Source organism: Hakea prostrata, chromosome 3 (assembly GCF_041222555.1).
Source record: "Hakea prostrata isolate BN-2017 chromosome 3, UWA_Hpros_2, whole genome shotgun sequence".
NCBI classification, from domain to species: domain Eukaryota; kingdom Viridiplantae; phylum Streptophyta; class Magnoliopsida; order Proteales; family Proteaceae; genus Hakea; species Hakea prostrata.
Genome location: NC_142602.1, coordinates 17,726,871 through 17,748,008, shown reverse-complemented (window position 1 = coordinate 17,748,008; position 21,138 = coordinate 17,726,871). Strand labels below are relative to the sequence as shown.

The following is a 21,138-nucleotide window of genomic DNA, read 5'->3' as shown; positions in this document are numbered from 1 at the left end:
TGATACCATGAGATCGTTTTTCCCCCTCTCCAGTATGTCACACATACAAAGAGATGGGGCAAAAATGTAGGGCAGTTTAGAAGCATCAGATAGACAAACCAAGTGTGGCAGTAATGAGGATGTTGAGATGGACGTGTGGCAAAACTAGTAAGAGTAAAATAAGGAATGACCATATTATAACAGAACAGCGAGTAAGTTCGGCACATGATGAGCTTTGAGAAAATCATTTGAGGTGGCTTATAACCAAAAGAGCCAGAGGAAGCCTAAAGAAGTGCTGAGGAAAGATATGCATGGCTAGCCCTAGTATCTAGTATGATTTTGAATAGAGCTAATTTTTTTTCTTTTTCTTTTGTGGGGGGGGTTGTCAGAAAGAGGAGCTAATTGGAAAGCAAGGATCCATGTAGCTAACCACATTTAATTGGAATAAGGCTATGTTGTCGTTGTTACATGTATGAAGGCAAAAACAAAACTATATGAAGCACCAACCACACAAAACATTAGTTCATCTAAAGTAAAACATGGTATGGTTCAAAAAATCATAAAATAGAAACGATAAAAGGTGTACAGAGCAGTAACTATAAAAGCCACTTAGTATATCATGAAATTTGTTATTTGTTTGAAGTTCTGAACAAAATGACACCCACAAATATATACTCCATACAATGTGATGTATATACAGAGAGAAGACACCACACCAAGAAACAGTAAGAAAATAAGTCTTTAACCGACTTTACATATATTTAACTAGATAGAGTATTGTCTCGGTTGCCCTGGCTACCTGAGGTGGGTGGTGTTATACAGATATGTAGTCCGATACCCTTTCTTTCCCCCCATTGACACTATTGGGGAAACTCCACTGAGGGGAGGGAATTGTTTTCCAATAAACCAATGTGTGAAATGAATTTGTCTGCCTGAGTCTCCCACAAGTTAGGGCACATTTTAGTATGGCAGTCACAACAACGAATTGAACAGATAGGCTCATAGGCCTCAACTACGTTACCTTGATTATCTTCTGTTAAGTCAAGTTATGAGTTAATTGTTTAGAATGAGAATGATTTGATCTGTTGCTTACATATAGATGACCAGAAATTATCAAAAGAGTAGTTGAAGCTCAATATCACTGCTTCCAAAGCCAAGAAAATGCGTCATGTTTATTCCCAAAACAGAAAGATGCAGGTGGACTGGGAATGTCACATGCCAAACTTTATCCGCAATACTTAAAACCATAATCATAATTCTTTGAGAAAATTGCACCAACACCCCCAAGAAAAAGGCCTTAATGTACTGACACCCCATTTTAAGTTTGAAAAGCATAGGCAACCCAAAGTTGGACATGCATTGGACACATTTTTACTCCAATCTGTTAGTGTTTTCTATTAAATCACCATTTAATTTTTTTTAAACCAAATACTACCCTTGGTCATATATGAGATGACCATCACACCCCTACCTACCTACATTCTCTTCCTCTTCTCTGTTTATTCTCTGAGAACTTTGATGTACGATTGAGAATGGTGGAGAGAGAGTAACTAGAAAGACTAGAAAGGATCTACTGATGAAACCCGAAAAAGGAAGAGAAACCAGAAGGATCAAGAAGGAAAAGAAACCCTGATTTTTCCTTCTGGGTTCTTCTTTTGTTTCAATTTAAGCAAACCCCTGATTTATAAACAAAACCAGATTTGAATGTCTGGTTCTTCTTCCTTATTTTCAAAAGTAAAACTAGATATATATGTCGCCTGGTTATTAAACCTTGATCAGCGCATGGGTCCTGTATTTGGCTTTGAAAACGCCAGTGCTTGGTTCGCTGGCTCTAAAAACCTCAACATTTTTATAGGTGGGAATCGCTGTGTCCAATCGGGCAAGCCCAAAAGAGCTCTACCTTCTCTAAAATCCGTTTCTGTTCACTCCATTCTGGTTCTACTTGATGATTGACTTCAGAATTTAAACAGTTCAAACAATTTCAACCTTTCTTTTACTCCTGAACTGTTTCTTTTTGCTGGGAAATTAACAAAGACAAGCATTGATAGATCTGGAAAATTGCAGAAGGTGTTTGTTGGATTTCTTTGACTTTTCTTTGTTTATTTATTTTCTTTTTCTCAGGGAGGGGTAGACAACAAGGCCTTCTTGACCGTATGGTATATTTGAACGAAACACTCTTGCTTCTCATCTCATGTAAAACAGATGGGGAGATCAGAATTCTTGTAGGTCTTTATGGAAGGGAGATGCCACTGGGTGTAATGGCCATTTTGATTTTAATCTTAATGTTTTTGTGAAAGGGTATAATGGTCTTTTTGTCTCTAATACTAACATTCTGACAGTAAAGGGGACAAGTGCTTTTTAAACTTAAATTGGGGTGTCAGTAGTGCATTATGACCTTCATTTTGGGGTGTTAGTGCAATTTGCTCTAATTCTTTTGATCAGAATCTTAGTCTAATTTGAGTATTGAATATTTAGGGCCTAAACGAAAACTTAATACCGTTCTTGGTTGATCTCTCCTACTTCAAAAAATGAGGTAGATCATACAAAACATAAACTAACAATCTTATGGAGTAGGATAGAATGACAAACTATAACACTAAACAACAACAAACAACAACAATAAGCCTTTTCCCAACTAAATGGGGTCGGCTACATGGATTCTTGCCCTCCAATCGGTTCCGTTCAAGGCCATGCTAGATACAAGGCCTAAGCTATACATATCCTTTCTCACCACTTCTCCTAAGGTTATCTTAGGTCTACCCCTAGCTCTTCTAGTTCCTTCAATATGGATTATATCACTTCTCCGAACAGGAGCATTTATAGGTCTCCGTTGAACGTGGCCGTGCCACCTCAAACGACTTTCTCTAAGCTTATCACTTATAGGAGCAACTCCCAGACCAACTCTAATATGATCGTTTCTTATCTTATCCATCCTAGTTTTGCCACTCATCCACCTTAGCATCCTCATTCGCTACACCGAGTTTATCTATATGATTCTTCTTAACAGCCCAACACTCGCACCGACATCATAGCTGGCGGACAACGGTCCTATAAAATTTTCCTTTAAGCTTTAATGGAATACGCCGATCACATAAGACCCCGGATGCACCTCTCCACTTCATCCACCCTATTTTAATTCTTTGGGAAACCTCATCTTCTAAATCCCTCTTTTACTTATGATTGAACCTAGGTACCTAAAACAATCACTCGAGGAATCTCTTTATCGTCAAGTATCACCACTTCATCATCGCCCGATCATGACTAAAGTTACAAACTAGATATTCGTCTTCGATCTACTAAGTTTAAAGCCTTTTGATTCCAAAGCTACTCTCCATGATTCTAATTTGGTATTAATCCCCACTTGGGTCTCATCAATCAACACAATATCATCCGCAAAAGCATACACCGGGGGCCTCATCTTGAATGTCTTTGGTTAATTCATCCATTACCGGTGCAAATAGATATGGGCTTAAAGTTGACCCTTGATGTAGCCCAACTGTTATCGGGAATTCATTACTTTGTCCCCCCACGCTCTAACACTAGTCACCGAACCATCATACATATCCTTAACTATATCTACATATTTACTTGCAACACTTCTTTTCTCTAGTACTTGCCAAATTAACGCCTAGGGACTCTATCATAAGCTTTTTCTAGATCAATAAATACCATATGAAGGTCTTTCCTACATTCTCTATACCTTTCCATAAGTCTCCTAATTAAGTAAATAGCCTCCGTTGTAGATCTTCCGGCATAAACCCAAATTGGTTCTCCGTAACTATAGTTAAGTGTCTCAACCGGGTTTCAATTATTCTCTCCCATAATTTCATCGTATGGCTCATCAATTTAATGCCTCTATAGTTATTACAACTTTGAATATCTCCTTTATTTTTGTAAATTGGAACCACAACACTTCTCCTCCAATCATCTGGCATTTTCCCTGTGCTCATAATCTTATTAAACAACTTAGTCAACCAAACTAGTCCATGGGTTCCTAAGCTCTTCCATACTTCAATTGGGATTTCATCAGGACCTTGTGTCTTGCCGAGTTTCATCCTCCTTAAAGCTTCTTTTACTTCGGACATCGAAATTCTACGAATATAAGTTCGGACACCAGTGCCTTGGTGAAAAGTGTAATCGTCCGAACCATAAGTGCTTGAAGAATGCTCATTTAGTAAACTAGAGAAATAGGTTTCCCATCTTTTCTTAATATCCTCCTCACAAACTAATACTTTACCATCTCCATTTTTAATACATCTAACATGGTCAAGATCTCTACTCTTCCTATCCCTCATCTTAGCTATCTTATAAATAGATTTTTCCCCTTCCTTTGTGCCCAACTTATTGTATAACTCTTCATACTTCCTTTCCCTTGCTTTTCCCGCAATTTTCTTAGCTTCATTTCTATCTAACCTATACCTTTGAAGATCCTCAACATCCTTAGTTCTTTGCCATGTCTTAAAACTAGCTTTTTATTCCTAATGGCAGCTTGAACCTCACTATCCCACCACCACGCTCTCTATAAGAATGGATCTTTCCTTTGATTCACCTAGAACATCTTTAGCCACTTCTTAATACACATAGCCATCTCATTCCACATTGCATTGGTATCCCCTTTAAAATCCCATTTTCCTTGTTTGACTACTTCATTAACGAAGGATTTAGAGTACTCTCCTTTCAAATTCCACCATCTTATTCGGGATAGTTTACCTTGGACCTTTATATGTTCTTGGGACTAAGCACATATCCAAGACCACAAGTCTATGTTGTGCAGTTAAGCTTCCCCGGATCACCTTGCAATCCTTGCACAACAATCTATCAGTCCTTCTAGTTAGGAAGAAATCTATTTGGCTCTATGCTGTCCACTTTTGAAAGTAATTAAATGCTCATCTCTCTTTTGAAGTAAGTATTTATAATAGATAGATCAAAAGCAGTAGCAAAATCCAAAATTGAAATCCCTCGCCATCCTTTCTCCAAAACCATAACCTCCATGAACACTCTCATATCCTCTTTGATCTTTTCCAATATGTCCATTTAAATCACCTCCTATGATAATCTTTTCTCCTTGACGAATCCTGCAGTAATCCACCCATATTTTCCCAAAATTCTAGCTTAGACTTTCATCTAGTCCTACTTGAGGTGCATATGCACAAATTATATTTACGAACTCTCTCCATACAAGCTGATAGCAATAATCCTACACCCACTCTTTTAACATCCACCACATCATTTTTAAATCTTTATCCACTATTATACCCACTCCATTTTTATTTGTTTCTCCCCAGATACCAAAGTTTAAAGTCATCCAACTCTTGGCTTTACCCTCCATCTAGTCTCTTGAATGCAAGCTACATTAATCCTCTCTCCTCATAACATCTATCAATCTAAGCTCACCAAGAGATCCTATGTTCCAAGATGCCAATCTAACCACGCATGCTTATGGACAGCCTTACCCGCACTCGCCACGGCGCGGAACCCGCCTACTTATCACCGCATCCGGGCGCCGATGCGACGCGCGCACGGGGACGCCCTAGCTAACCTCCCACTTATCACTACACCCGGGCCATAGTGTAGCGCGTCGCTTCTTTTTGGGAACGCCCTAGCATAGCTTTTATCATATAAGGTCGAATCCATGAAAAAAAGGTTTGGCTAGATTTTTTCCGGTGCCGGCTGCCGACCTGACGCACCAACCCTCCTCCTTTACCCGGGCTTGGGACCGGCAGCAAAACACTGGCGGAGTTACAAACTATAACACTAAAATGGTTAATTAAGACATGGAAGCACATAAGGACATACTAGGCACCTCGAATGCTCTCTTGCTGAATGCTTGACCATGGGTTCAAAACTTGAAAATAGCCCCTCTACAAAGGGGGTAAGGCTGCATACGTTTGACCATTCCCACATCCTGCTAAAAGCAGGAATGTTTCTGCACTGGGTAGTCTTATTGTTTCCAGTTAACTAAGACAACACAATTTTAGCATATTTAAATGAAACACTGAATTTTGTTGGTCCATGATAAGATAGCTCTATATTTGGTCTATGGGAAACAACAAGCTATAGCAGTTTCCTGGTCCATGCTAAGCCTGCTCTCTGTTTGGTCTATGGTAAATACAGGATTGCTGTCTACAGAACAGCACTTCCATGCAATATGAAGAAAGATGTGTCCAGGGGTGGAAATATTTTGTTAATGAATATCCACATGAGTCATGAGTTGCTCTATTATTCCTGCAAAAACACAGCTTGAGGCTTGTCAACAGGGACAGTAGCTTGTGTGTTCATCTCGAACTCATAAATAGAGACACTAAATTGCATTAGACTCAGTATTCGAGATTTTAAGGATTGAGGGAACTCTTTAATTCTTTAAATGTCCACAAGATTTTACCATACTAAATTCAGCGTTAGCAATCTAGTGATGCTGTCCAAAACAGAAAAACTTACCTGAGCAGTAAGTGAAATAATAAAATCATCTGGCTCTTCTGCATCTTGATCCTCCAAGTATTCCCTGTGGGCCATTTCCTGTTTCAATTGACTTGGTAATGTCAGTCACCCCAGGGAAAATTTTCTACTAATCCCACAACCATACCTACATAATTGACTTATCTTCTGGCTTTGTGTTTTTTTTTTCCTTTTCTTTTGGTGGTCCTTTTTTTTTTTTGGGGGGGGGGTTTGGGGGGGGAGGAAGGAAGGAGGCTGATAAGAAAATTAAAGATTTCTCTCAAGTTACAAAAGGAACCACCACATAAAAAAAGGGGAAGCAAGTACGCAGAAAAGAACAAAAAGTATACTTCTGTATAGTAGTTAAAAACACAAATTATAATTTCTCTAACCTGTAAGTGGAAAATTGTCTCCAATTGCATCTCCACGCGAAGAACTTTAAGGCAGTCAATTGCCAGTCTTCTATATTCATCAGAAAATGACGCAAGATCCCTAGTAGGAGTGCTGCTATTGCGTTTATGGTGATGTGCTTTATCCTTGTGGTTTGTATCTGCTTGAATTGAAGGTTTTATGGATGCTTGTCCAAGCCTAATTTATTACCAAAAAAATGTGCACCAAGTAAGCTATTGCAACATAGTAAAATTACATGCAACTGAAAAAGTTTGAAATGGATTGTTAATAACAAAATTGCATTCATTTAAGATAACAAATGATGGAGACTTTAGAGACATCCGGTATATAGTAGTAACTAGTAAAATAGGACAGCAAAACAATGTACCCTCTGGTTCTCAACTAACAAAGACTAGATATCTTCCAATTGACCACATTCAGTTATAAATAAAGGTAGGGTCGACAAATGCTGTCTTCAATAGTATTGCCAGTCAATGAAATTCAAGATGACACTTGATAAGAGTTCAAAATGTCAGCATGAAAATTAAAAACACACTGTGAAATGCCACCCTTTTCAAGACTTTAAGACTGACCATGCATGGTCTTGATTTGCAGCAAAACAAATGCATGGGCAGATTTTCCTGTAAAAGAATTCTGAAGAAATGCTAATATTGTTAAATGGGGAAAGGTTACAGACTCTGATGTCTGCAACCTAGGCCAGCATCATTGCCCATAAGCCCTACATAATAGAGATTATGCAAGTCAGTACCATCATATACTAGCAAAGTTAGCATATGCAAAGACACACACAAAGCCAAAACTACACTCATATGCATTAATTGGCAAGAGATGCCAAGAACTGAGTCACCAAGGAAGACCAAGGAGAACATAAATATGGCTCCAGCACAGAAATAGATTTTATATCAATAGAATATTACCTTTCAATGGAGTCTGCTACATATTCCAATGAATCACTAAGGGATGCCAATAAGATGAGTTTGTTATTGTCACGAATAAGGTTCTCCTACACACAAGAAGGGTTAAAATAAATGAAAAGAGTAGAGATTTTAATATACAATAGAAAAACCAATAAAGTTTAACACCAAATGAACCATATAGTTGCAAGGGTGTTCAAACTAACAGGACTTGAAACAGCTTAAGTCATTCCACCATCAAGGCTATTACCGCTGCAAGGTACACAAATGCTAATGCTTCGAATTATAGTCAAGTATTTTAGTTTTGACATATGTATACCTGCCTGATTGGATGCAAATTCAACAATAGATCACTCATTTCCATCTCAACTTCAACAGTTTCAGAGTCAGAAGCATTGTTTTCCAGGATTGCCTGACCAGCGGAATTTGGTAAAAATGTACTGGCTGGATCAAGTTGCATCAAACTCTCAACATCATGCCTCCCGATAAGCATATAGCTTTGCTTCTCAAGAACTGCCTGGAATATGAAACCAATGGAAAATCAAGCAATTCAGAATTCTTAGGACATTAGTAATATGACTTCTTTTTTCTTAACTGAAATTTCAGAATTACACAGTTTCGATGGATTTCTATCTCAGGAGATCCAGACACCAAATATCAATCATTCCTAACAGTGACCCAACAGAAAATAAAAAAGAATCAATTTTCCAATTGCTTTACCATTTGTATGCCAATTCTGATGTTCAAGTAGTTACCAATTTCAAAGTATACAGTTAAGTTCATAAAGTTGGAAGCATAAACAGTTGAACCAGAGGTGGCAGAAGCAGTAGAAGATTAAGCAACTAAAGAAGAGGCACAAGTATATCACTCAATTACTCAATACTGTCCTCCTAGCTCCTTCTAGAAAATTTATAAAACAAAGTAACAAACTCTCTAAAATAGTGTAGTGTCAATATGCCATTCAGACAATGTTTTTCATTTCTATCCTCAAGAGGTAAGAAGACTAAAACCTTGCAAACAAAGTCAATTTGGGAATCCTACTGCAGCTTTATGAAATATCCTTTATACCGTACCCATTCAGGTTTCTAAGGTCCATAGGGCCACTTTTGTTTTTTTACCTGAAAGATATTCAGTTAAATAAAAAGACCATGAAAGTGAATTACACATGGTGCAAATTTCAGTTGAAACTGAGTGAAATTTGGCCTGGCAGAAAACTGAGATGAAACTACTAAACCGAGATTTCGACAAAGATGGAACAAACTCAGTGGTATCAACGAGATTGGACCATTCGGTCCATCCGGTTTAAAATCACAGGATTTGGACGAGATTTGTGACTCTTGCCATGGTACGTCAGAGGAAATTTCGACCAACTTGCAACAAAAACAGTCCTCTATGACTTTATCAAGCTTGGCCCGCCATTCCACAAGGGAAGGTCTCAGAAAGGGGTATTCCATCACTACTGTCCTTCGGTAGCTGCAACTGGGAGAATTGCGATTCTGATACTGTCACCCGTTGGGGGGCATAGGATTTGCCATCGTGGGCCTCCTGATGGGTCCAGGGGTTTGATTTTGAGTTGCCCCCTGCTTAAAATTGCCTCCATTAGGCCCATGACTTAATTAAGTTAGGCTGCTGAGTGACATTTTGGTTGGGCCACTTAAGGCCCAGATTTTAGATTCAATGCTTTGGGCTAACCATCAAATGAACACTCCCCTTAACCATTGAAATTTCCTCAAAAGTGCCAGGTTTAGGCCGAGATGGCTGAAATTTTGCCACCATGTCGATTTCGAGGCTGGCCGAAAATGAGCAACCTTAAATTAGAAGATGCACATGAAAGACAATTCAACTACTTTCAGTTGAAGTATACCATGGAAAATTTGATTGATGAAATTATAATATAGATTAACAAACACTATTTATCAATTTTGAATTATAAGGGTATAGCACAAATTTACTAAAGAAGACCCGAATTCATAGTATTTGGCTGAAACCAAAGAAAAGGAACTAAGCAGGGAAAATAAACATAGAAAATTATGGAAACAAATGTAATGCAACACTAATTCAAATGAAAAAGAATTCATCCCAAAAAAAGTTCAAATGAAAAGTACATGTAAAGCAATAAAAGAAGAAGTAATCCACAGGAAAAAAATTTAGAGGAATAAAAATAGAGAGAAGAGCGTGCCTCCATGTAAGCTGCCCGACATCTTTCATATGTTCGTTCAAGGAATGTTTGCACATACTTCACAAGTTCTCCAGCATATTTAGGCATTGCTTGAGCCCAGCCAAGAAGCTAACATAGACGGAAAGTACCAATTAGGAAATTGAGAAAAGGGGGGGAGGGGGAAGAACACAGAAAACAACATTTGTTTCCCGAAACAAATTATTACAATATGGACCAAAATTACACTACAAGTTATGAACCACAAGTCTTTACTATCTTTAAACAGGTGAGCAAGTGCAGCATCTTTTTCTAAGATAACTTACTTCTTTTGCCAAGAAATCAATAGCTAACAAGCCTTGTAAGACAGGACGTCCCCTCTCAATCAGTGGAGTGTATGTAGAAGCAGGATGTGCTCGTGGTCTAAATGCAGCAGGACCTACATATAAATATATTTATGTTCCACAGATATTAGCATTTAAACTTCAATGTGTAAATACAAGAACAACTAAAAAGCCAAACAAATCTCCATAAGCACCAAAGTACCTTCCAAATCTTACTGATAACAGACCATCCAAGTCATTAATGGGCAAAGTTTTTTTTATTCAGGATTCTCAAAATGCATTTAGGAAGGACGGGCCTGGCGCAATGGTGGAGTCTCTCCATTGTGCGTTGGAGGTCGCGGGTTCGAATCAGCCTCTCTGCAAAGCAGGGGTAAGGCTGCCTAGAAAGTCCCTTCCCCAGACCCCACAGTGTAGGAGCTTCAGCACTGGGTACGCCCCTTTTTTTCTCAAAATGCATTTAGCATCTAAGTTTAGTCACTTCAACCATTATCTTGAATCCTTGATGAATAGTTTCATCTGATATTTGATCTGTTATACAATTTTGTAACCTCAAATTAAAGTTTTTTTTTTTTTTTGGATAACCATAAATCATTCTTGCCTTGTTCATAGAAATGTTGCTTTCTTGTTAAGGCTTCAAAGAAAATTAAATACTTCACACTTAATTAAATGAGTCAACAGTTCAAGACACTTGCTTGCTATAGCTTGCTGGACGCCTTTCCGATAATCCACAAACATCGTAGGCAAGAAATGATCCTTCAAAAAATTCTCCACAAAATTTAACAATCCATCATTCCTGCAATGTTAAATGGCTATCAATTATTGCATCAATTGTAGTCAAAATAAGTATACAGTCACAGTGATCAGAAAACAAAATTTCACATGCCTCAGATAATTAATGAGATTCAGAATTGTGACAACAAAACAACTGAAATGGTGCCTTCATTCCAATGGCAGGAAGCAAACTCAAGTTTCCATTTCATTTTCCCTATTTTTTCACTTCTTCTTCCGTTCCTCCCTCCCACCCCCCAACCAAAAAAAAAAAAAAAAAATCAACATGTCTGATGTATGTCTTGAGAGAGATGAGACAAATCTCAGATTGCCAAAAGGATGGGCCTTTCCTCTCTTCTCAAACCATTTAGTTCCTTCAAGAACAATAATTCTTAACTCTTCCAATCTACAAGAATGACGATGGATCTGATGGTCAAAATGAATCTTGACACATCGTTCCTCATCATGACAAACTAACATGTAAGAAATTCCTCCAAAGACAATCTTTAAAATCATTTGCTTTGACCATGAAGATCCTCCTTCCAACAAAAATTCCAAAATGTTGGAAGGAGATGGCCAAAAACGAGAAACAGAAAACCAAAGGCCATGAAGAACACCCAGAAACACTTGAGAAATGCTAAAATGACTTAAAAATAAAAAAAAAAAAGCCTTGTTTTAGAAAAAATGGGTCTCCCATTTTTTACTCTTATTAAAACATTTAAGTGCTAGAATTTGAATTTATTGTTTTGAGCCAATCATTTGCAGATACTAGTGGAGCATGTTGAAGACTATTACAACACATCCATAGCACAAGCCAACAATTAAACAAAATTTCCTGAAAATTCATGTTAGAGAACCTCAATGCCAAGTAGGTGGTAGCTCTTATCTAAGTAGGGTTTTTTTGTCTCCAGAGATTCATTTCGACGAAAGATCAAGAACTCTGTACCGACACTGGTCTCGACCAGATAGAAATAAAGATTTCTAAAGCTTTGACCATTGATTGGCTCATTTCTCAGTCAAAACCTGTTCCTTTCACCTGAACAATTTGAAGCCTTTGCTTCGAGACGCAGAGTAGTTTTTCTAACACGATCCTGTAAAAAGAAAAAGAAGAAGAAGAAGAAAAAAGAAAGAAAGAAGCAACAACTTGTGGGTCTGACTCTATTGTAATAGCATATATTTTTCTAGGACAAAAAATTGGTTTTGTTTGAGCTTTCCACTAACTCTACGATTGATTATACCTGATTGTATATTGAAGGAATCCTGCTCTAATCAAAACTTATTTGGTGTGCATCATGATGTCAAAATCGAGTTGAATAAAATGATTTTTTCCAGAGATCAAAACAAATGAATACTGCTCTTCCGATTTTTAGCAATGTTTACAATAGATTTATAGAAATTCTAAATTCTTTTGTAAACAAAAAACCCAGGAGAAAGTTGAAAATTTCACCTATCACCAAAAGTCCAACTTTCATTTTTGACCTTTCATTTTTGACCTACTTAGTTGACTTTTTTCCTGATAATTAATTTTCTTTTACTATATTAGTTGGAAACAAATAAGGGGGGATACTTGGTTATTAATACATAAAATCTTAAGTCAGTGAAACATAAATCATATTTGACATAAGTTCCTATCTCGGTTTTGAGCTATGTGTTCTCAAGCGTAAATGAAAACATGAATTTGTATAGGTGACTAGCTGTTCAAGACAAAACCAGCTAAAGCTGTCAAAATCAAAAGAAAGGGGTCAAATTTAAATTTGACTCATATCTCATCTAGTAAGTTACAAGACTAAGAAACTCAATAAAACCTACAATTTTGACCATGTGGATCTCCATCATTAATGACTTTCCTATTGTAACAAGCTTTCCTATTGGTGTATGATTTTGGTTTCATTAATGTAACTAGGGGATCTATCGCACGTTCTCTTCTCCCATAAGATGACTTCTCTAGTCTATTCTCATATTCTGGTTTCTTAGGTACTAAATATCTTGCAATTCAAATTTTGAGATGTACTCTTTTCCCCAAAAAAAAAAACAATAAATAATTAGTGATGGGCGCATCTGTTCATAAGCAAGCAGGTATGTCAAGACCAGCAAGAAAACAAAAGGGTAGTCTATGATCAGCAGCAAGCAAGAAGCCAGATACCTATTAGCACCCCCTGCAAGAAAAGGCCTACCGCTAGATAAACGAGCTACTGTGCCCACACAGCCAGTAATGCCTATTCATAGACAGCCGCTGTGTTAACTCTGTAAGGGGTGCAGCAGTTTAAATGCTGTATGTTCTAATGCTCAGTACAAGAAAAGTTGCCAGCTAATGCACAATGGGTTGAGTGATGCAAGGGCATAGAGGCAAGCCTTTGGATTGTCTTGTTCTGGTGCACACCTTACTTATTTGCCCCCATTAAAGCTGTAATTTTGGGTGAATATTACAACTGGGTCTCATTCTCTTTGATGGTCAAGTAATGTAATTCCACAGTAAATAGGATTTCAATTTTAGATGATTAAAATTTACTAGGTCAAACGGGTGAAGAAGAAATTACTCATGTCCTGATTGCAAAATGCAGCTAGTTCCTCCTGCTTGCATGCTGGCAGTGTGGTGATACAAGTGCCAGTGACGGAACTACTGGTGTGAGACACATCAGATCTAGGTGCCCCCAATATCACAACATGTGGCCTAAACAATCTTCCAGAACGAGGCAAGGTTTCCCATAACTCTGTGGGTCATGGTCAGTCTGAAGTTCTGCTACTCTTCAAATATGCTGTCATTGTTCTGGCATTGATCACAATAGGATAAAGGGTCAATTGGATGATGATAATGCAAATGGGAACTTAAGGAAAGCCTATTCTTCTGCCAGCAACTACTATCAGCACAATGGTTCAAGAACCAGTGAGGTCTTGCAAGATATCTTGCCTTTTCAGCCAAGTGATATGAGACAAGTGGCAGGAGAAAAAGCAGACGGATCTCGCCGAGATCATGGTCATATCTTGTATATCTCAGTGACATCTCAATTACCTTGACTATATCATGGATATATCTCCATCAAATCTCAGCAAGATCTTACTAATATCCTGGATGTCTTGGTCAGATCTCAGTAAATCTCAAAATTATTTTGTAATTTTATGCTTCCCACTCAAATCTGGCATTGATTTCAACAAAAGAAAATCACTCCAACTTAGTGAAATCTCACCCCAACTTGCTTTTTTAAGGGAGGGAGTTGAGCGTTACAGTTAAGATCTCGAACCATGATCAGCGCCATGCCCTCCTCCCCCTTCCCCCCCCCCCCCCACCAAAAAAAAAAATCCCAACCTAAGTCTCCCCTACATTGCCTTCTGACTTTGGACCATTCACATTTGACAGAGAAAAAAACTCAGGAGTTCCACTATAGACAGAGTAGTTTTCTCTGTGCGGAAGTTTAGTGCAACTCTAACAGTTCCAGTCACAGTGGGATCTTCTGAAAGGAACAGCGCTGTAAGAAACATTGAGGGTAGTTGACAACACAATACATGCCTCACTTGGACAAAACATGGGAAAGTCAGGAGCCTCAGTGCAGGAGCATAATTAACCATTGCAATGCTTTTGTTGTTTTGATCTAAACCAAAACCTTGAAGTCTTGTAATTTTCCTTTTACTGAATGATGCATTTGGAAGGTTTTAGTACTGGTGAGTGTGATTTCTGGTGTACACTGTACTATGGAAGCCTCAAACCCTGTTTCAGGATCTTAGCATCGTTCCTGCACTTGCAGGGGGAGAGCTTTTCCTGATCTCAAGATATCATATTCTCATGCTACCTATATATCTCCATCTGATAAGCTTGAAGAGTTAATCCACATCAATTGGCTTAGTTCGATCAAGTTGTTGAAGAGTTGATGAACATCAATGAACATGGTCCTAGTCTAAGTGAGTTTCTTGTTAACCTTAATTAGATAAGAGTCATGAGTCATATTCCCGATGTAATTCTATTTTGGTTTATTATAAATATATGAGTTGGGTGGTATGATAGAAGACAGATTCTATTTCTCAGCCCTGTTCTCCAACCTTTTTTTTTTTGGGATGAATCTGTTCTCAATTGTTCTCCCTTCTTCTCTCTACCCGGTATGGTTAGAGATTTTGGGATTGTTTACATGTGTAGAGGATTGCTAAATGACCTATTTGGACTCACACTTCTCAATCACATTTTCTTGTCTAATTAAGACAGCATTTCTCAGAGACTGAGAACAACACATTCATAGAAATGGCCGACATTACTTTAATGAAATACATAATGGAAAAGGGTTCAAGCTTACCCAAGCTGGGAATACTTCGGAGGCAGCAATGAAGTGACCTTGTCAGTAAACTGCAAATGACACAGAATTAGCCAGCTAAATTATTCAATATGTGCAACAATACATTTATAAAGGACAATAAAAGATGAGGCTGCAGACCTGAAGCACCGGTCTATATACAGAGGCGGCTAGATAGATTCCATGTTCAGGAAGGACAGCTGCAGTTCCATAACCTTCTTGTACCACATTTGGACCCCTCCTATTCCATCCTTGGCGAATGAGATCAACTCCTGGACAAATTTCAGTGATCCATAAAGAGGCAAAAACCATCAAGGGTTTTTTGGCCCCAAAAAAAAAAGAGAAGAGAGAGAGAGCGAGAAGAAAGATACTAACGGGTATATGATATACTATACAAGATGAGTTGTAATCAAGATTGGGGGGGGGGGGGGAATAGCAACTAAAACAAAAATATTTGAGATCACACAGTATGAGGTACACCTGGATATAAGATGTAAAGGCTAGTTCAGGCAGTGGGTAGAGTGATCCTGATTCCTGAATGATAGAGACCTAAAACATAGCTGTCATGGCAATGAGGCAATGCCTTGGAGTGCTTAGGCGGTGAGGCGCCCACCTAGGCATTTCTGAGGCGGATAAAGTGTCATAAGTGACATTTAAGTGTATATCCCATACACTCTTGTTCATCGTAAACATACCTTACAAAATAAAAGGAAGGTAAAGGATGTAGATTTTCTGAATAAAGAGTCAAGGAAGGGGGTGTTGGAGGTAGGGGCAAGCTATGTTATCCAAAACGTTACATATAAAGATTCAAATTACTAGAAGGATGGGGAGATGTTGTTGAATAAGAAGAGCAGTAGGATTCATCCCTTTTGGACACTTTGTGTTGCAAAATCTGTCGATCTAATGTTGACATACATAGGGTTGCAAAATCTGTCGATCTAATGTTGAAATACACAGGGACGAGGAAGACCAAATATACTGTGGTCCAAAGAGCAAGGCAAGTGACCACATTTGTATAGACAAAGTGTCATTGTCTCTAGTGAGACCTAGTGTCACTAGATTTGCCACCAACTATGTTGCAAAAGAGCACCAAATCCAAAGACTTCAGTCTACGGCCAATGTTTGCTAAAGAATATTGATTTGTGTGGCCTGCATCAAACACAACTGAAGGGAGAGCATGATGTGTATAAAGATTGACCCCCTGGCCGGAACCCCAAAGTGGACCCCAAGGCCCATCCAAGCAAGCTGGCCGAACCCTGTTATAAGGGTGTTTTGTGTATTTTAGACCCTATTTTACTACTGGAATCTAGATTCCAGAATTTTAGCTTTATAAGAAGAGTCCCGTCCATGTTAAATTCCTCATTTGAGTTGTGTTTTAGTTGGTTTTCATTAGTTAAGTTGTGGATAAGACTCTTTTACAAAAGGGGTTCCTATCTTTTAGGAGTTTGCTTTTGATTAGAATCTATCTTTATTAGTTTTTGAGTAAATAGTTAGTAGTTGGGTGTCCTAGGGAGTGCTTTTTCAACTGAATTTCCTTAGATAGAGTTTTAACTCATCTAATCTTTTATTTTCAGCATGTGTCTTTTAGATATTTATATTCTATTTAAAGGGTCAAGATTATGTGGTGGGATCCTAATCTATAAAGGAACCTCATTTAGAATCAAGTTCTTTTAGTAGGCTATAAATAGTCTATTGTTTCTTTGTAAATTTTCAAGTTTGATTATGTGAATAAGAAAATTGAGTTTCAAAGACCGTGATTCCTATTTGAGGGCGCCTCAGCGGATTTTAGAGAAAAGCCATCTTCTTCAATGATCAGCAACCCATCTAGCATTCTTCATCAACAAATTCCAGCAGCCTAATCAATTAAGTACAGCAGCCCCACCCCCTTCCTCACCTCCCAACCTCATTGCAAATCAACCTGAATCCCCAGCAGTATCCTCAGCCCCCCTACGACTCCTAGATCCCTTCCCCCACCCCTGCGATACCCCTGACAGCAACCCCACCCTCCCCTACAACATTGCAGCACCCCTTCCCCCTCTCTGTTTCTTATTCCTTGTGGCAGAACAGAAAATAAAAACAGAGAGAAAGAAAGAAAGAAGAAAGATGAGAAGAAAGAAAAGAAAGATTTGAAAAAAAAGTTTGTCCAAGGTGCACTGTTTCCTCTTCCAAGATCTCCAAGAACCAACCCATCTGGATCCAAATTATCTCATTCTTCTTTTCTATCAACCCCAGGATAAATTTGAGTTTCCCAAATTCTTCCCATAGATATTTGATAAAACCCTAACTTTTTGCCTATCATCCCATTCAGTTTTGTTAAACCAAATCTTGCCCAACCCCTACCCGTCAGATCCTAATTTTATCTCCTTGTTCATCCCAGAATATTTAACAATGTTATCCTCCCCCCCTAGTTTTGATCGATATTTTGCTGGAAGATTCTCCATGAATCCTTAATTCTAGGGAATCTTTCCATGAAACCCTAACCCTAGAATCGGATTCACATCAGAGCAACCATCAAATCATTGTTAGTGATGCACTTTGGTGAGATGTGAACAAAGTGGTAGGTATATTTGAGCAAATTGTATCTGTTCTAAGGATAGTAGATATACTAGAAAGAAGCTTGGCCGACATATACACTGCCCTTGATATTATAAAGGAGGTGGTAATAACCAGAGTTTAAAATCTCATTTTGTCTTGGTGTTTCTACCAGGTCAAGACAACTGAGATACTGAGATTTGATTTGTTGAAATTTTGACAATTCTATCATTTTTTTGTTAAGTGTTTCAATGGATTTTAGGTGGTTTTTGGATCTGATTTTTGGTGTACAGCCTAATTTGAGGCCAATAAGCATAATGACAATGTTATGTTTCTTTTACTAGAACTCAACATAGACTGGTCGTCTTGATTTGTACATGCCCAACTATATGCAGATGAAAACGAATGATGTATTTTCAAAATCTAAAACATGGATATACAAGAAAACATTGAAATTCAAAATCTACACATGGATATACAAGAAAACATTGAAACTTTCATTAAAATGCAAGAAAAAACAACTTCATAGTCAAATCTCAATTTCAATTTAAAATTACGATTTACATTATAAAACTTTGAAATTCTTGAAATTTCACCAAATACAGAAATTCTATCAAAATTCAATCAACTAAGATCATTTTGGGACCACGCTTCATCTCGCCAAGGTTGAGACAAGTCAAATTCAGTGGAATTTTGAGAGATTTTGCATATACGCAATAAACACTGCTCCTAAAAGTGCTAAGTTCTACATTAAAATCATAGATGAGAGATGGGATAAGCACTCAAGCCACGCTTTGCACAAAGCTGGTAAATTCAACTTGATTAACTCACTTTTACCAATTTTGATTACATTTGCATATCCTAAACAACAAAGTCACCAAAAAAAGTTCATATTTGTCATCACCAGCTTACCACTCCGAAGTATCACTACAAGTATAATCTTGGACTTGACACCGATTTGATGCATTTGGTTCTCGGAGTCATCACAAAGTTAGAGCTAAATTCAGAAAGCCATCAAATGTCAATTTAGAGGTGAGAATTAGCTAGCTGCTTCTTACTTAGGTATTGAATAGTACCTACCCTTGTACAGATTTGAAACATGGATCTACATATCAAAGATTTCAGGGATGCTATTAAGGGTTTTGGTAGAGTGGCTAGTAGCCTGGTAGGAGTAAGGAAGCCTGGTAAGTATCTCTAGTTCAATACATGCATACAACCAACTATTTGACCGGTAGGTATCTCCAACAATATCTGTTGCAAAGGAAGAGTCAATTCTTGATGTTTCAACTATTGAGGGTTGCAATGAAGAATTTGAAGCCAACAAAGTTGCAAGCATAGGTGATATAGTTGACAAAGTAGTTAAAGAAGCCATTGAAAAGACTCTGAATGACGAAGGAAGCGCTTAACGGACATGAGTTTGACGAGGTTGACACTATGGATTCAACTCATGATGTGGAAGCTGAACATGTGGAGTTTGCTATCCCACCAAAGTGCTTTGAAGATAAGACTCCACATCTTCTAAATTATATTCATAAATTCAATGCCCTATCAAAATATTATTATGAACTCAAGACAGCCGTGCACAACATGAGGATCAGATATACTCACCATAAAATTTGAGGAAAGTTTTTTCTAAAAAGGGGAGAGCTGATGTAGAACCATTGCAAAACCAAACTTGTTTCAATCAGACCAACTAGGACAAGTCTGCAAGAAGGGCCAAAAAGAGGCCAAGATACTGTTCACGTGAACAGGGTCACAGCCCCTTTTGGGTCTTAATGGAAATATTATAGGAAGATTTGATGGGACCTACTTGCATCTACAACTTTGGAACTGAAGACATTATGAGATTTTATTTAGTTTCTTTTCTAGTTGTTTTTAAGTTTATTAATATTAGTATCTATTTAAGCATTCATGCATCTGGCTGATAAAAAAAGTTTCCAATTTTAATTTTAGTAAGTTTGTATTTTGTTATTGCTGGCAACATTAGCCAACTCAACAAAGTTTATTGTCTACACTAGAATTTAGTAGTTTCTAAGTTTCATTGAGCAAGCCTTTGCTCCATGAATGTGAAATTGTAAGGCTGTTCTCAGCCCCCACCAGATTTTAATGAAACTAATTACTGAAGCTCTACTTTGTATCATTCTCTTGTCTTGGTTGAGTGATAAGTAGGGTGAGGATCTTGCTGTTGAAAGCTAAACAGCTAGGGCTGAAGAAGCCTTACTATCGAGGGCTAAATCCGCCTATGCTTTAGCTCCTGTTCTCTTGTTCAAAACAAGCATGTGTTGGAGCTGCTGTTGGAGGAAGAAGACCTTCAAACTAAAATCAACTCCATCAAGCTACTGTTGTATTGAATTATTGCTTTCCTCCATTCAAATAAGGTGCCTGATCGAATATCTACAATCTGATTTGACCATTCACCTGAGACTTCTAATTCTATCTTATTTCTAACTCTCCAATTTGTGGGCTAAATGGGGCTAAATCATATACTTTGTCTTAGCTTTACATTACCTAAACCACCGAATCCTAACAAAACAAGCAGAAAAAGAAAGGAAAAGAAAATCATCAAGTAGCAATTCAATACAGTTCAATGATAGACATCTAATTAGACAAATTTCAGAACAGTATTATCAGAAATTTTATGGTGAAAACTAAAACTGTAGTAAAGTCTTGGTTTACCTTGGTTGGGGATAGAAATTGAAGCATCCGTAAAGCGAAATGCAAATGTAAGACTGTCTTCTGAGCCATCCCTGGACCCAACAATCCAAGATGATATACATAAGTGTAAAACAAAGTAGACCAACGAAAACAACTCTAAAGTTGTATGTATATCAAGTAGAAAGGTACAAATAAGATTCTGCAAGAAAATATTTGCTGCCCAAATCATGTACATGAACATGCAGAGAAATGATAGCTTCTAAAGCCATCTCCAATGGCTTGTAATGTGAGACTGCTCAACACTACATATTTATGAAAAATACATAAACCTACATAGGTAGACCTAGACTTGGCATTAGGATTAAAAAAAAGAATCAGTATTCAGTAATATATGGCCTGAAATACTATTCAAGTATTTGGTGACACCTAGCTTGGCAAATATATTCCCTGAGGAGTGTCACCTAAGATTGAATTCTCTAATGCGTTCATTACCAACATGCTTATAGCTTAAATACCAGAACAGGGTGAATTCACTAAAAACAAAATTCATGAAACCTAACCCCCCCCCCCCCATGTGTGCAACTAGGAAAATAGCAAGCACAGCTATTTATAGGCAGAGCAACACACCAAAAAATAATACACGTAGAATGTGTGAAATCTGATTATAT

General features: G+C 37.8%; 1 protein-coding gene across 4 annotated transcripts in view; it reads right to left on the bottom strand.

The window, feature by feature from the left end:
- The window catches only part of LOC149021322 (exocyst complex component SEC8-like), a 59,442-nt gene that overhangs the window by 6,925 nt on the left and 31,379 nt on the right, over positions 1–21,138 (bottom strand). For all 4 annotated transcript variants that reach the window (XM_089149573.1, XM_089149574.1, XM_089149576.1 and 1 more), the window contains 10 exons: positions 20,492–20,562; positions 15,425–15,555; positions 15,287–15,336; positions 10,931–11,031; positions 10,221–10,333; positions 9,919–10,026; positions 8,059–8,256; positions 7,743–7,828; positions 6,807–7,002; positions 6,418–6,495 (listed from right to left, as the gene is read on the bottom strand). In XM_089149573.1, coding sequence (XP_089005699.1) covers positions 6,418–6,495; positions 6,807–7,002; positions 7,743–7,828; positions 8,059–8,256; positions 9,919–10,026; positions 10,221–10,333; positions 10,931–11,031; positions 15,287–15,336; positions 15,425–15,555; positions 20,492–20,562 — 1,132 coding nt within the window. The remainder of the gene's footprint in view (positions 1–6,417; positions 6,496–6,806; positions 7,003–7,742; positions 7,829–8,058; positions 8,257–9,918; positions 10,027–10,220; positions 10,334–10,930; positions 11,032–15,286; positions 15,337–15,424; positions 15,556–20,491; positions 20,563–21,138) is intronic.